Raw genomic sequence first — 15,329 nt, forward strand, 5'->3', positions numbered from 1 at the left:
CAACCCACACTGTAAATGTGGCCCCCGAGAGAAAGTTTGTGAGTACCCATGCTCTATGGGCACACCAATTCACAGCGCTCAGGACAAACCTGACACTGCTTTCAAACATGAGAGCAGTGTCAGGACTGGCCGCAGGGGAGCCTGGGAGTCTGAGCTGCAGAGGACTCAGAGAAGGAAAGCGGCAGTCCTGCGTCAGCTATGCTTTTTTCTGTTTTTGTCCATTGTCCTGCCTCCCGGTTACCCCATACTGCCCGCCACTTCCCCTGCCGCTACTGCCCCAATCCTTCAGGGGCCCCCAAATCCGTCAAGGGGGACCCATTTTGACCCAAGGTCAATGAATATTTGGGAGATATAGGAGACTCAGTGGCCCCACTTCACATTTTGTTGGGGTGCATATTTTAAGGTATATCACTGATAGTCCATGGTTTAGAAGAATGTTTTACAGAATCTACCTCACTAATTTGCCCTGTAATACAGGTTTTACATACAGTTGACTTGTGAGAGGTATAGCTATCATTATCGATATGGGAAAAGAAGTGCTAAGGTAGGGTAAAACATGAAAAACATAAAATAAGTCTGAGGTCACCTCCAGAACACAATAACCACAACATTCTAGTTTCGCCTCTTTTCATGTCCACTGTATGTTTTCATCATGTTAAAGATTCACTTGATGCACGTGAAAAATATTCACTGAACAATGGCTCAGCCTCACAGGTAGTGCCATTGATACCCTTGAGGAGCTTATTTGAGGAGCCAGGGTTGTATGCATGAAGACAACAGAGAGCAATACCCGCCCCTGCACCCTGCACACACAGGACCGCTGACTATCGGACGTGCACGATGAAAGCAGGGCCTAACCAGGAATAGGCACAAAAAGAAAGGTGCACTGTAGGCTCGGGCTCACGGCCCCAAAGGACTCGACTCTTAACTTTCATGTTATGTAAAGGTGGAATTTAAACTAAGCTGCTTGTGGGCACTACTGCGAAAGAACCACGGGGCATATTAGCAATGAATAGCGATATTTATCACTAAATGCGCGTAGCGCATTTTTTATTATCGCTGTCTATTGCCGTATATTATCACAGAAATAACATGCTATTGGCAACGTTTATCTCTAATGCGATAAAAGATCCGGCAAAAGCGACTCAATGCGTGAATATCGCTGGAAATCCAGCGATATTCAGGCATTAACGCTAATGGGGACTTAACCTGAATATCCACCTCCCATTGGATATACAGGTTAAGTCATGGTCTGAGCAGGCGTTAAATTCTGGCGATAATCGTGCTTAGCGTGACTTTTGTTATCGTACAGCCTGCCTTGCTAATAGGCCATAGCTGTGTTAGCGACTGCTTTCAGTCGCTAACATATTGGGTAACCCTCTTTGCATGTATTAGCGATAAATATCGCTGACATGCAAAGTTGCCCTCAAACCGGTCACTACCGCCTAAAAGCTGTCGCTAACTGCTGTTAGCGACAGCTTGCTAATAGGGCGATAAAAATTATCGCCGCTTTAGCTGGAAAAAGTCCAGCTAAAGTGGCGATAGTGCCCTTGCTAATATGCCCCCACGTCTAGAGAAAGCTCAGCTCAGTTCAGACAGAGGGAGGGAGACAGAGGCAGAGAGGGAGGGAGACAGAGGGAGGGAGACAGAGGGACAGAGAGAGGGAGACAGAGAGGGAGACAGAGAGAAAGAGGGAGACAGAGGGAGGAGGGCGACAGAGGGAGGGCAACAGAGGAAGGGCTACGGAGGGAGGGCAACGGAGGGAGACAGAAAGAGGGAGACAGACAGAGGGAGACAGACAGAGACAGACAGACGGAGGGAGGGAGGGAGAGAGAGGGAGACAGCGAGAGGAAGAGAGGAGGGAGAGAGAGGGGGAGAGAGATAGAGAGAGAGAGAGAGAGAGAGAGAGAGAGAGAGAGAGAGAGAGAGAGAGAGAGAGAGAGAGAGATTTGTGTATTCAGGGCCTGGTGGTTCAGTGGACGAAGGCGTCTTCTGCAGGGACCTGTGTTCAACCTCATGGTCACAATTATTTTGGCTTAAGCCCCGCCCCCTCCCCTTCCACCCCCGCCCCCACCAGTGCGGCCCTCGGCCACAACCCACACTGTAAATGTGGCCCCCGAGAGAAAGTTTGTGAGTACCCATGCTCTATGGGCACACCAATTCACAGCGCTCAGGACAAACCTGACACTGCTTTCAAACATGAGAGCAGTGTCAGGACTGGCCGCAGGGGAGCCTGGGAGTCTGAGCTGCAGAGGACTCAGAGAAGGAAAGCGGCAGTCCTGCGTCAGCTATGCTTTTTTCTGTTTTTGTCCATTGTCCTGCCTCCCGGTTACCCCATACTGCCCGCCACTTCCCCTGCCGCTACTGCCCCAATCCTTCAGGGGCCCCCAAATCCGTCAAGGGGGACCCATTTTGACCCAAGGTCAATGAATATTTGGGAGATATGGGAGACTCAGTGGCCCCTCTTCCCATTTTGTTGGGGTGCACATTTTAAGGTATATCACTGATAGTCCATGGTTTAGAAGAATGTTTTACAGAATCTACCTCACTAATTTGCCCTGTAATACAGGTTTTACATACAGTTGACTTGTGAGAGGTATAGCTATCATTATCGATATGGGAAAAGAAGTGCTAAGGTAGGGTAAAACATGAAAAACATAAAATAAGTCTGAGGTCACCTCCAGAACACAATAACCACAACATTCTAGTTTCGCCTCTTTTCATGTCCACTGTATGTTTTCATCATGTTAAAGATTCACTTGATGCACGTGAAAAATATTCACTGAACAATGGCTCAGCCTCACAGGTAGTGCCATTGATACCCTTGAGGAGCTTATTTGAGGAGCCAGGGTTGTATGCATGAAGACAACAGAGAGCAATACCCGCCCCTGCACCCTGCTCACACAGGACCGCTGACTATGGGACGTGCACGATGAAAGCAGGGCCTAACCAGGAATAGGCACAAAAAGAAAGGTGCACTGTAGGCTCGGGCTCACGGCCCCAAAGGACTCGACTCTTAACTTTCATGTTATGTAAAGGTGGAATTTAAACTAAGCTGCTTGTGGGCACTACTGCGAAAGAACCACGGGGCATATTAGCAACGAATAGCGATATTTATCACTAAATGCGCGTAGCGCATTTTTTATTATCGCTGTCTATTGCCGGATATTATCACAGAAATAACATGCTATTGGCAACGTTTATCTCTAATGCGATAAAAGATCCGGCAAAAGCGGCTCAATGCGTGAATATCGCTGGAAATCCAGCGATATTCAGGCATTAACGCTAATGGGGACTTAACCTGAATATCCACCTCCCATTGGATATACAGGTTAAGTCATGGTCTGAGCAGGCGTTAGATTCTGGCGATAATCGTGCTTAGCGTGACTTTTGTTATCATACAGCCTGCCTTGCTAATAGGCGATAGCTGTGTTAGCGACTGCTTTCAGTCGATAACATATTGGGTAACCCTCTTTGCATGTATTAGCGATAAATATCGTTGACATGCAAAGTTGCCCTCAAACCGGTCACTACCACCTAAAAGCTGTCGCTAACTGCTGTTAGCGACAGCTTGCTAATAGGGCGATAAAAATTATCGCCGCTTTAGCTGGAAAAAGTCCAGCTAAAGGGGCAATAGTGCCCTTGCTAATATGCCCCCACGTCTCGAGAAAGCTCAGCTTGTTACAATGTATGTATGTATGTATTAACACTTATAGAGCGCATGATTACCCTTGGGTGTCCTGGCGCTAAGCATTGGCCTCCTGAAACTAGCCAAGATATCATTGAGGGAAAAGCCACGTCTTCAGACTCTTCCAAAACATAAGGAGATTGGGGGCATTTTTGAGAGCCAGCGGAATCTCGTTCCAGGCTCTTGATGCACAATGGAAAATACTCCTACCACCCCAGTTAAGTTTTTTATCCTTGGAGTCTGTGTTAATTTGGCACTGGTAGATCTCAGTGTCCTCCTGGGCACATACCATTGGAACTTATGCCTGAGGAATTCCGGGCCGATACCTTTGATAGCCTTAAAGGCTATACAAACGCTTTAAAGCGAGATCTCTGTTTTATAGGCAGCCAGTGTAACTTCCTAAGTTCGCATCTGACAGGGGCATACTTGGGAACGCCAGACAGCAGCCTGGCTGCTGCATTCTGGACTAACTGGAGTCTATACAACTGATATTTTTGTAAATTCAGATATAGACTATTACAATAGTCCAGTCGTGATGTTATAAGAGCCATGACCACTGTCTTCAAGCTGTTCTCCGTCAGAAAGAACTTTATTTTGCTAATGATTCTAAGAATCATAAAGCAAGCTGAGGTCACCTGGCTAATCTGGTCCCCCATAACAAGCCTATCGTCCACCATTACCCCCAAATGTTTGGCCTTCTTAGTTGGTATGGGGCAAGGTCCTAGTTCTTCTGGCCACCATTCTGGTGGCCACACTAAGGGATTGTTTAACACCTCGGTTTTATTGGAGTTAAGTTTCAAACTGTTGGAGGACATCCAACGGGATATGGCACTCATACACTCATGAAAGTGCTTCCCAGACTCTTTCTCACCTCCCTTGCTTATAGCCAACACAATTTGAGTGTCGTCAGCATAGGAGGTGAGCTGGAAGCCAAAGGACCTGATAACTCCGGCTAGAGGAGCCAGATATATATTAAAATGCGTGGGGCTCAATGAAGAGTCCTGTGGTACCCCACACGGGAGTATGAAGGGCTTCGATAAATTCTCATCCAGATCCACTGTTTGAGACCTGTCGGCTAAAAAGGACTGTATGAGTTTTCAAGCAAGTCCTGCCACACCAATCCCAGACAGCGGGTCCATCAACATTTTATGATGGACCTTGTCAAATGCCGCCGACAAGTCCAACAAAAATCAAAACGGCACTTCCTCCTCCATCTACGGCTTCTCTAATTTCCTCCGTAGATTTCAACAGAGTCAGCTCAGTGCTGTGATCAGACCTGAACCCATATTGCGAAGGGTCTGGGAGTTGTTAGAGTGAAGAAAAGCACTGAGCTGGGTGTTCATCACCTTTTCCAAGATTTTAGCAGGGAAAGGAAGCCGAGAGATAGGCCTATAATTGTTAGGTTCTTTGGGATCTAAATTCTGCTTTTTCAAGAGCGGAAGGACGGAAGCTATCTTCCAGGTCTTTGGAAAAATTCCGGAAGCAAAAATATTATTTAGCACGGGGGTCAGGGCCATTCCCATAACCTCTGGTATTTGTTTAATAAACCAAGCATAGCAAGAATCGCTAGGGGCTCCTGATCGAATTTGGGTCAACACCCTGATGAATTCTGGAATCTCCAATGGGTCTAATGCCTCAGGGCAACTTTTAGTACAGTCACTGGTGCGGTCAAAATGAATGTTTAGCATTAATCCACGTAAGCAATACTCGAGAAACAGACCAAGCCTGTGTCAATATGTATCCAGCAGGTATGGAGCTAATGGAAGATTGTGGTCACCTCTCGAGCCTGCCTCACACACTCCAGCTGACAGACCTCGAAAGCACCCCTAGAGCACTCCAAGCCCTTCATTATCTGACACAAATGTGAACTAAGGGATCTTGTGCAGGAAGGTGCCCCTTCCTGCACAAAAACAATCTCCCCATGACACAGGCATCCTTGCACCATGTTGCAAGGGTGCCTGAGCTGGCGCATGACAGCAGTTTGTGCCCCAGCGCAGGGGGAAGCACAGAGTTGCGACATGTTGTTGTAAATATGTTGCATACGTGTGATTCGAAAATAACGCAGCGTGGCGCAGCATAATGACTTGCGCCACCACGCTGCGTTAGTTTCTTGTAGATCTGCCCCTTTTGTTTATATCTAATTGGAGTGTGTTGCCTACTTATGGAAACAAGAATAAGTGGCTCGGCTTAATTCATTGTTGACGCCTGTTGTGACATTAAAATTCAAGGTCAGCTCAAAAATGGCAAAAATCTGTTAATAACAAAAAGTAATTTATGTTTACTAATTATTAATATTTCCTCCCAAGGAGTATGATTTTAAACACGATAAACTTATGTTTTTGGTTAAATCTAAGGCTTGTGAACATACTCCATTGCGTTTATGTCCTCAACAAATCTGAAAACCATTAGTCTTTAAAGCACTATCGGAACGTTGAAAGGAAATACGTTTTATCATTCGTGAATTTTTTACAAGAACTTCCACAGGGCTTTAGAAAACCTACTTTGTCTGTGGTGAAACCACGGGAACAGCATTTCTTTTGCGCAGTGGTAGTTCCTTTTACGCATTAATAAGATTAAGAGCCTGTTGTGACCAAACTTATTCAGTGATTAATCAACATCATTAATCAAAATGATTAGCTTGTGTACAGCTACGCTGAAAAGTGCTTGAAACCACTGACGTCAGCAATCGGGAATCTGTGGAGAAGAATGCCACCTAAGGAACGTGTGAAAGGCTAATCTGTATGAGCATGGGAATGCGGATGATTGGGCGTAATGTGATATAAATTTCTGTCAGAAGAAAACCCAAGAGCCGTGTCTCACAAAATAATCCTAAATTAAAGCATGTCGGGTTCACACCTATGCGTGGATGACAAGCCATGACACAGCTATGAGGCCCGCCATGGCTCGCTATAGTCACGGGCACCTGGAATGGGAACCTAGTTGGACCATCTTTACCAGGGCTAATTTTGGTTGCTTTCAGGTCTTGCATACATTTCTACTTTTGTTCTTGATTTTTCGTGTTGCTTACCTTTTTCTGGAACGCGTCCTTCTCTTCTGAGATGTTTGCCAGCATCTTAATTGACGCAGATAGCTGTGTTTGATACTGTTCGACGTTTTCGGCTGTGCTCAGTTCCTGTACACCTCCACATTCCATGCAGAAACCTTTCTTCTCCCCATGAAATCCAGTTATCCACTTGTCTCTATCACCATGTCCGCTGACATGCTTCCCAAACACAAAAACATTTACTAAATTCACATTTGGGATTGCTGCATCAGGGCCTTGTTTCTTGTATCTCTTTAGCGACCGCTCAGTGCTTATGGAGCCATTTGTAAGGGTGGGCTGAAGGTCGAGATGGGGCCATATTTCATATTGCACAATTAACTTTTCCTGCTCTTGCTCCCTTGGACTTGGACTTATGTTTGATTTCCTTTCAGGCTGATTTGGACTCATTGAGTTTTCACCTATGTGGCAGTCCTCAAACAAGGATGACTGTGGGCTCCCAGGGAGACCTGAGGAAGTGCTTCCTCCATGTGCAATGCTGATGCCATCTTTGTCTTCTCTCCTGCAGATGTCTTCTTGGAGAAACTTTACAATGCTTGGACTATTAAGCCTATCAGGTGTATCAGTATGTGAAGGTGGATTCTTTGAAAGGGATCGTGGCCTCTTGCACTCGTTGTCTTCTTCCATTACAAGTTTGTGTTTACTAAAACAAAAAGAAAAGGCACAGATGGAATTTATTTCAAACTTGATCTAATCTAAGAATTGATCACACAATAGCAATAAATAAGAGCACAAGTCAGAAAGAACAGCAAAACTAATTCAGCCACCAAAGAGCTTTAATAATGTTTTATGGAAAATCATATGGTACTTACCTTTACTGATGTTGGTTATTGATCGATTCTATTTCTCTTCTGCTGATGTTTCACATTTTAAATATTGCAATACACCACAATGGTTGATAGGAATATTTAAAAATGTTAATGATCTATAGAGGAACATATATATTTTTTCATAAGTTTGTGGCACTAGGGAGGACCATACAAGATTTGCAGTTCATGTCATTGACTACATAATACTAGTCGGATTCCATTTCCTACCAAAGACGTTCACAGGAAACATCGAGTTAGGAAAATAAGCATACAACTCAAATAAAATATAAAGCAGATTTAACGGTAATTTAGAAAAACGATTCCCTACAAATGGACAGAGTTTTCTCAACAGATATTTTATAATTTGAAAGATTGATCCAGCCATTCATGAATAACGAGTCCTTGAACGTATCACATAAGAAGAATATACAACTTAACTAATCACCCAACCACTGCCTCAGGTTGAACATCAGAGTCAAATGTTATCAACTTGATGGCGTTGGCTATGGCTTTTAGATGGCCGGCGATCTTGGGTTCAGATTTCTTTCAGTGTTCACTAAGGTTTTTTCAGCAGGCTTGGCCATTGATTTAGTTCATGGTGTGTAGAGGGGTGCTCCATAGGTTTTCAAGATAAGAGAAAAGATTTTAAAAATACATAAAGGCTTAAAAATCTGCATGTTCTTGGCTTAAAAAATACAGGAATAGCAAATATAACTGCCAAAGTGCTAGAACAAATATATTTATTTAATCCAATATATATAATATATGTAGTAATAATTAAAACCCAGGATGTAAAATCATATAAAATACCATATTACACAATACAGGAAGGCAAAATATTCAAACATTACTGTTAGAAATGGGGTTCCTGGTTTGCTGAGGTATGCACCCAGGCCAGGCAGGAACCACCACTACAATCAGGGTAAGCTAGAGAGACACTAAAGCATACCTTGTGCTCACCCTCTGATAGCTTGGCACAGAGCAGTCAGACTCATCTAAAAAGGCAATGTGTAAAGTATTTTTGCAACACACTCACACCGTTCCACAATGAATATACCACAAAGAGACTCCACACTGATTACAAAAATAGATTATTATATTCTGAACAAAACAAGATCAAAACAACAAAAATCCAATATATAGAAGTTGAGATACTGAATTTTAAGGGAATAAATGCAGTAAAGTGTGTACAGGTAAGTAGTGCTAAAAAGGTTACTTTAGGTCATGCTGGACTAGGGTAATGTCAGAGTTTGGGACAACTGCGATGGAGCTCTGGCTGGCTACAGGACCCACGCAGGTCCTGGTGAACAAAGTACCTTTCCTGGGTCGAAAACAGCGAGGTGGTCGATCTTCTCCAAGCAGTGAAGGTGAAGCATCACTTCTGAAGACAGGTGCCGGAGTAGAAAGGCGTCGAGTGATGCACCGGATTCTGCCTCACAGTTGAGGTGATGCTTTGATCTCAACAAGCTACAGCGGCAGTGATACGCTATCCGATGCGTCGATGTCTTGGGGCAATGTGCTAGTACTGATGTGAGAAGCAGATTTTACTCCAGCAACTAGGTCGATGCACTGGTTCTGTTACACACAGACAGATGATGCGCTGAAATCCATGTTGCAAGTTTCTGGGTCACTTCCTGTGAGCCACACACAGGAGCAAGGGCAGAGTCTTTGATATCACTGAGTTTCAAGCAACAGGAGGCACACCAACAAGCCCTTGGAGATCACTTTGAGTAAAGGCAGAGTCCAGCTGTCCTTCAGCAGAGTCAGAGAGCAGCAGGCAGCAGGGAAACAAACAGAAAAGGAGGCCTTCCAAATCAGCTGTCCAGTTGAGTCCTTTAAACAGCAAAGCAGTTCTTCTGGAAGAACTTCAGTTACAAGTCCAGTAGTATTTGGTTTTTAGAGGGTCAGAGACCCAGCACTTATACCCAAACATGTCTTTGATGTGGGGGTGACTTCAAAGCAGCTCTCTGAAGTGCACAAGTATCCCTTTCAACCCAGTCCTGTCTGCCAGGCTATCTGTGGGGGTAATCAGCCCTTTGTGTGGAGACTAAACACTGAGAAATGACCACTTCCTAAAAGTGGTACAAAAGGGGGTGGTGATGGACGGAGCATCTGAATCAATCAAACACTCACACCCAGTCAAAGGATCTGGCTTTAATCCATCACCGTTCTTTAGCCCACTCTGCCACCCCAGTTCTGACATGGTTATATGCAAATCAGTCTGACCCTGTGCCTCATGGGAACAGTCCAGCCCGAACTGCCAAGCCATTTCTTCCCTGGACCGGAAACAAGCTTCAGAGGACCGGTTTCTGGCATTCCAGCCTTCTACAGCCCGGCTTGCTTGAATCCAGTGGCAAAGTGAGCAAGGGACTCACGTCTGAGCATACCCTGCCACACTTATGGCGGCCAAAAGCGGTACAAAAGGGGGTGGTGATGGACGGAGCATCTGAATCAATCAAACACTCACACCCAGTCAAAAGATCTGGGTTTAATCCATCACTGTTCTTTAGCCCACTGTGCCACCCCAGTTCCGACATTGCTATATGCAAATCAGTCTGACCCTGTGCCTCATGGGAACAGTCCAGCCCGAACTTCCAAGCCATGTCTTCCCTGGACCGGAAACAAGCTTCCGAGGACCGGTTTCTGGCATTCCAGCCGTCTTCAGCCCGGCTTGCTTGAATCCAGTGACAAAGTGAGCAAGGGACTTACGTCTGAGCATACCCTGCCACACTTATGGCGGCCAAAAGCGGTACAAAAGGGGGTGGTGATGGACGGAGCATCTGAATCAATCAAACACTCACACCCAGTCAAAGGATCTTGGTTTAATCCATCACCGTTCTTTAGCCCACTCGTGTCCCCAGTTCTGACATGGCTATATGCAAATCAGTCTGACCCTGTGCCTCATGGGAACAGTCCAGCCAGAACTGCCATGCCATGTCTTCCCTGGACCGGAAACAAGATTCCGAGGAACGGTTTCTGGCATTCCAGCCGTCTTCAGCCCGGCTTGCTTGAATCCAGTGGCAAAGTGAGCAAGGGACTCACGTCTGAGCATACCCTGCCACATTTATGGTGGCCAAAAGCGGTACAAAAGGGGGTGGTGATGGACGGAGCATCTGAATCAATCAAACAATCACACCCAGTCAAAGGATCTGGGTTTAATCCATCACCGTTCTTTAGCCCACTCTGCCACCCCAGTTCTGACATGGCTATATGAAAATCAGTCTGACCCTGTGCCTCATGGGAACTGTCCAGCCCAAACTGCCAAGCCATGTCTTCCCTGGACCCGAAACAAGCTTCCGAGGACTGGTTTCTGGCATTCCAGCCGTCTTCACCCCGGCTTGCTTGAATCCAGTGGCAAAGTGAGCAAGCGATTCACGTGTGAGCATACCCTGCCACACTTATGGCGGCCAAAAATGGCACAAAAGGGGGTGGCGATGGACGGCACATCTGAATCAATCAAACACTCAGACCCAGTCAAAGGATCTGGGTTTAATCCATCACCGTTCTTTAGCCCACTCTGCCACCCCAGTTCTGACATGGCTATATGCAAATCAGTCTGACCCTGTGCCTCATGGGAACAGTCCAGCCCGAACTGCCAAGCCATGTCTTCCCTGGACCGGAAACAAGCTTCAGAGGACCGGTTTCTGGCATTCCAGCCGTCTTCAGCCCAGCTTGCCTGAATCCAGTGGCAAAGTGAGCAAGGGACTCACGTCTGAGCATACCCTGCCCACAAGTCACAAAGTCAAACTTGCAATAACAGCTACATGTAGTGTTGTGTGCAAAAGCAGCAGAAAAGCAAAATGGCGTTTAAGCATCTAATAAGCTTAGACTAACATAGCATTGTACGCAAACAAGGCCCTGCCTTCACTACAGAGGAAGGAATAACAAATACATATCACTGTACTCACATTCAATGAAATGTCTTCCTCAATACTGTCCCTTGTATATGTCCAGACAAAAATATAGCCTAATAGCGTGTGTAGCGGGCTATACCGGCTATTAGAACATTGGAATATTGGGAGCTCCATTGAAAACAATGGAGTGCTCCGGGCTCATAATGGCTGGTATAAGCCTGGAGCTCCAACATTCCAATGTTTCTTTGTTCACAGCTCTGGCTGTGAACAAAGGCTTCAGGGAGCCTGAGGGGATTCCAATCCCCTCACGCTCCCATAAGGCTTTGTTTTTTCTTGTTAGAACATTCTGCCCTCTAGTGGCAGAATGTTCTAATAGCCTTATAGCCCTTTGTAGCTGGGCTATACCGGCTATTAAAGTCCCTCTTCCTTGTTAAACGCTTGAGAGGGCCTTTAATAGCCAGTATAGCCCTCTACGGCGGGCTATAAGGCTATATTAAAGGCCCGATGAAGCCTTAAAGGCCCAGGCTGAAGGCGAGAGACTTTAACAAGGCAGCAGGACTTTAATAGCCAGTATAGCCCAGCTGTGAAGGTCTATAAGGCTATTCGAACATTATGCCACTAGAGGGCAGAATGCTCTGAAAAATTAAACAAAGGCTTTAGGGAGCGCGAGGGGATTGAAAGTCCCTCAGGCTCCCTGAAGCCTTTGTTCACAGCCTGAGCAATGAACAAAGAAGCATTGGAATGTTGGAGCTCTGGGCTTATACCAGCAGTTTTAGGGCCGGAGCTACTCCATAGTTTTCAATGGAGCTTCCAACATTCCAATGTTCTAATAAAGCTTAAAACAGGAGCTGTCTTTGTAGCTTATTAGTAGAAATGATATGCAGGCTTCAGCCAATATTCATGGGTTATTAGAACATTGGAATGTTGGGAGCTCCATTGCAGACAATGGAGTGCTCCCTGCTTCTACGGGTCGGTAAAGGCCCGCAGAGCAACATTCCAATGTTCTTCAAAGGCTTCTCGAAGCTTGAGGAGATTTATATCCCCTCGAGCTTCGAGAACCCTTTGTTTAATTTGTTAGAACATTCTGCCCTCTAGTGGCAGAATGTTCTAATAGCCTTATAGCCCTTCGTAGCAGGGCTATACCGGCTATTAAAGTCCCACTGTCTCGTTAAAGTCCCTCGCCTTCGGCTCGGGCCTTTAACGATTCAGCGGGCCTTTAATAGCCGGTATAGCCCGCTACGGCGTGCTATAAGGCTATATCAGAGAAAAAGGTCAGGGCCACACAACAACACCAAGAGAGAAACATGAAGCCAACTAATACTCAACTCGACACAAGTAGAGCTCTAAGACACTAAGGAGCACATTAGTATGGCGGGCAGACTTTGTTCGCCCGCCATACCAGTGGGGAATGGGACTGCCCGCAATGCTAGCGGCAGACCCGCACACCCGATTATGATGCTCCTGCCATTCTAGTGGGCGCATCTTTCAGCACCGCCCGCCACAATGTTAAAAATACACCACTCGGTGCCTGTCAGTTGTTCTTTGAAAGGCAGGGGGTACCATAGGTACCCCCCATGTGCACCCCCCACCCCCGCTGAGTCCATGGGGGCCCACAACTGGACCCCCAAGCAGACTCTGCATGCCTTTCCGTGGCAAAGGCATTCAGAAAGTCACATTCTAATATGGCTGGCGATGTCTTTCAGACACCGCCACCATATTGAACCCTTTTCCGCCCAGTCGACATGTCGACCCGGCGGAAAAGTGGCAGACGGTCTTTCCGTCCGCCGCGGACACCCCAGCCATTGAAATATGGCTGGGGGTCTTTTCTATAGGGATGGCGGGCAGATTGCCCACCGGTGATTGCCGTCGGCTCAGCGGGGGCAATCCACCCGCTATCCTACTTGGGCCCTAAGCTTTCAGAATCTACAGAAGAAAAATAAAATAAACGGAAGGATTAATTATTCTCCTTCAACACAGAATTTGTCTATGAACAAAAATGAAAACCATGTCTGTCAGCAATCTTCCGGGCAGCCTGCCATGGTTTTTCTAAATGATATGCATCTTGAAGTAGTGAGCAACTACAAATACTTGGGGTTGTACTTAGATTCAAGAGGAAACGTCTTTGATCAAAAACATATATAGTGAAGTAAGGGAACACCCTAACCCATGCCTTTAGCACATTAGCTAAAAAAATTGGATGGTACTTCAGTTCAGCTGTTGTTAACAGTCATCTCTGCTAAGCTAGTTCTAACTATCACAAATGCAAGGGTAGACATGAGAGGGCAGGAAGCAGAAGTACTGGATGAATTGCAGACTCACTCCTTCAGGGAAGTGTTCACCCTACCTTAGTGTTCATCGCCGGTAACGCATTCGGCTTGAGTTTGGGCTCACAAAACACAATCTGGCTAGAAGGTCGAAAACAATAAAAAGCTGGTATAAGATATGACGAGCACAAGATGCCACAATTAATAGTGCATTATGGTTGGTTCTGTAAAGGGACCAGCGTACCGCAAATATCTGAGTTTCCTTTAAACAGTTGCATCCAATTGAACTATAGGACATTAGTGCACCATATGACGTCTTTACAAGGGTGAAGAATAGGGCCATAAAGTATCAGTCATGTCTAGAAGATCAGATTAACTACAGCTCTTGATCGCATGCATGGATGGTGATTAAAAACGATGACGCCTTGACACCAGCACCATACATAGCATTGTCCAGTCGACCAGTTTGGAACTACACAGATCCTACAGAATGTAGGCTTTGCAAAGCAAAAAGGGAAGATTTTATCCATCTGGTCTGCATTTGTCCCAAACTGTGCAAGCTTTGTTCTTTAATATTAAAGAGACGCTTCACTGACAGAGGGATTCAAACATGCAGGGAACAATAATTGTGAGCCTCAGTCCGGAGGATCCACAGTTAAACTGCAAACTAGTTTGATTCTTGATATTGGCTCCAATCAACAAACCGTAGGACAACTCTCCATCAAATAAAATATTGCCATCAGGTAAAAGGTAGGATGCCTGTAAAATGAATTGATCCCCATGGATGAACCGCTCAGATTGGACATAAATTCATTTGGCCCCATTTGTCCAAATATACTTGCCCTCATTTTATCATTATTAAGCTTGATTTTAAAAGTCATTTTATTAAAAAAGATATAGGGGCATATTATCAAGGGGGTTTATCTCCGCTTTTTTGGCTTTAAAAGCCAAGAAAGTGGAGATAAAATTATCTCCCTATTACCTAGCTGTCGCTAACACCAGTTAGCGACAGCTAGTAGGAGATAGCGACCATCTTGGGCCCCACTTTGCATGTCAGTGATATTTATCACTAATGATATGCAAAGTGGGCGTGCCAAGATGTTAGCGACTGGAAACAGTCGCTAACATCGCTATCTCCTATTACCAACTTTTGGAGATATTCGCGCTAAGCGCGAATATCTCCAAAAGCTAACACCTGCCCTGAGCAGTTCTTAGCCATGTTATCCAATGGGAGGTGGATAACATGGCTAAGAGCATTAGCTCGGTAATGCATGAATATCGCTGACTTTTCAGCGATATTCATGCATTGCGGCCGTTTTTTATCGCATTTGCGATAAACCTTGGTAATACCAAGGTTTATCTGCGATAAAAATCGCCGCAGCTTAGCGGTAAAATGTTGTCTCTAACCAAGCAATAGCGATAATTATCGCTATTGCTTGGTAATATGCCCCATAGTTCTATGTTCAGAATGAACGCTGGCACTTTTTCCCTAACTTATCCTTAATTTTATGATTTTGTTAAAATTGCAATACTGTCATAGTTTTAATGGTAATGTTTTTATTGTTTTAATTAACTGAAAAAATAAAGAATAAATAATAAATAGAGTCTATGAACAGGAGAGTGGATGATTTGGAAGTTGAGGTGCTGACAGTG

General features: G+C 45.3%; 1 protein-coding gene across 1 annotated transcript in view; it reads right to left on the bottom strand.

Moving 5' to 3' along the window:
* The window catches only part of MORC4 (MORC family CW-type zinc finger 4), an 844,810-nt gene that overhangs the window by 107,493 nt on the left and 721,988 nt on the right, over nucleotides 1–15,329 (bottom strand). Inside the window, exon 17 of the mRNA XM_078686304.1 lies at nucleotides 6,717–7,392. Coding sequence (XP_078542430.1) covers nucleotides 6,717–7,392 — 676 coding nt within the window. The remainder of the gene's footprint in view (nucleotides 1–6,716; nucleotides 7,393–15,329) is intronic.

Source organism: Lissotriton helveticus, chromosome 4_1 (genome assembly GCF_964261635.1).
Source record: "Lissotriton helveticus chromosome 4_1, aLisHel1.1, whole genome shotgun sequence".
In the NCBI taxonomy this organism is placed as follows: domain Eukaryota; kingdom Metazoa; phylum Chordata; class Amphibia; order Caudata; family Salamandridae; genus Lissotriton; species Lissotriton helveticus.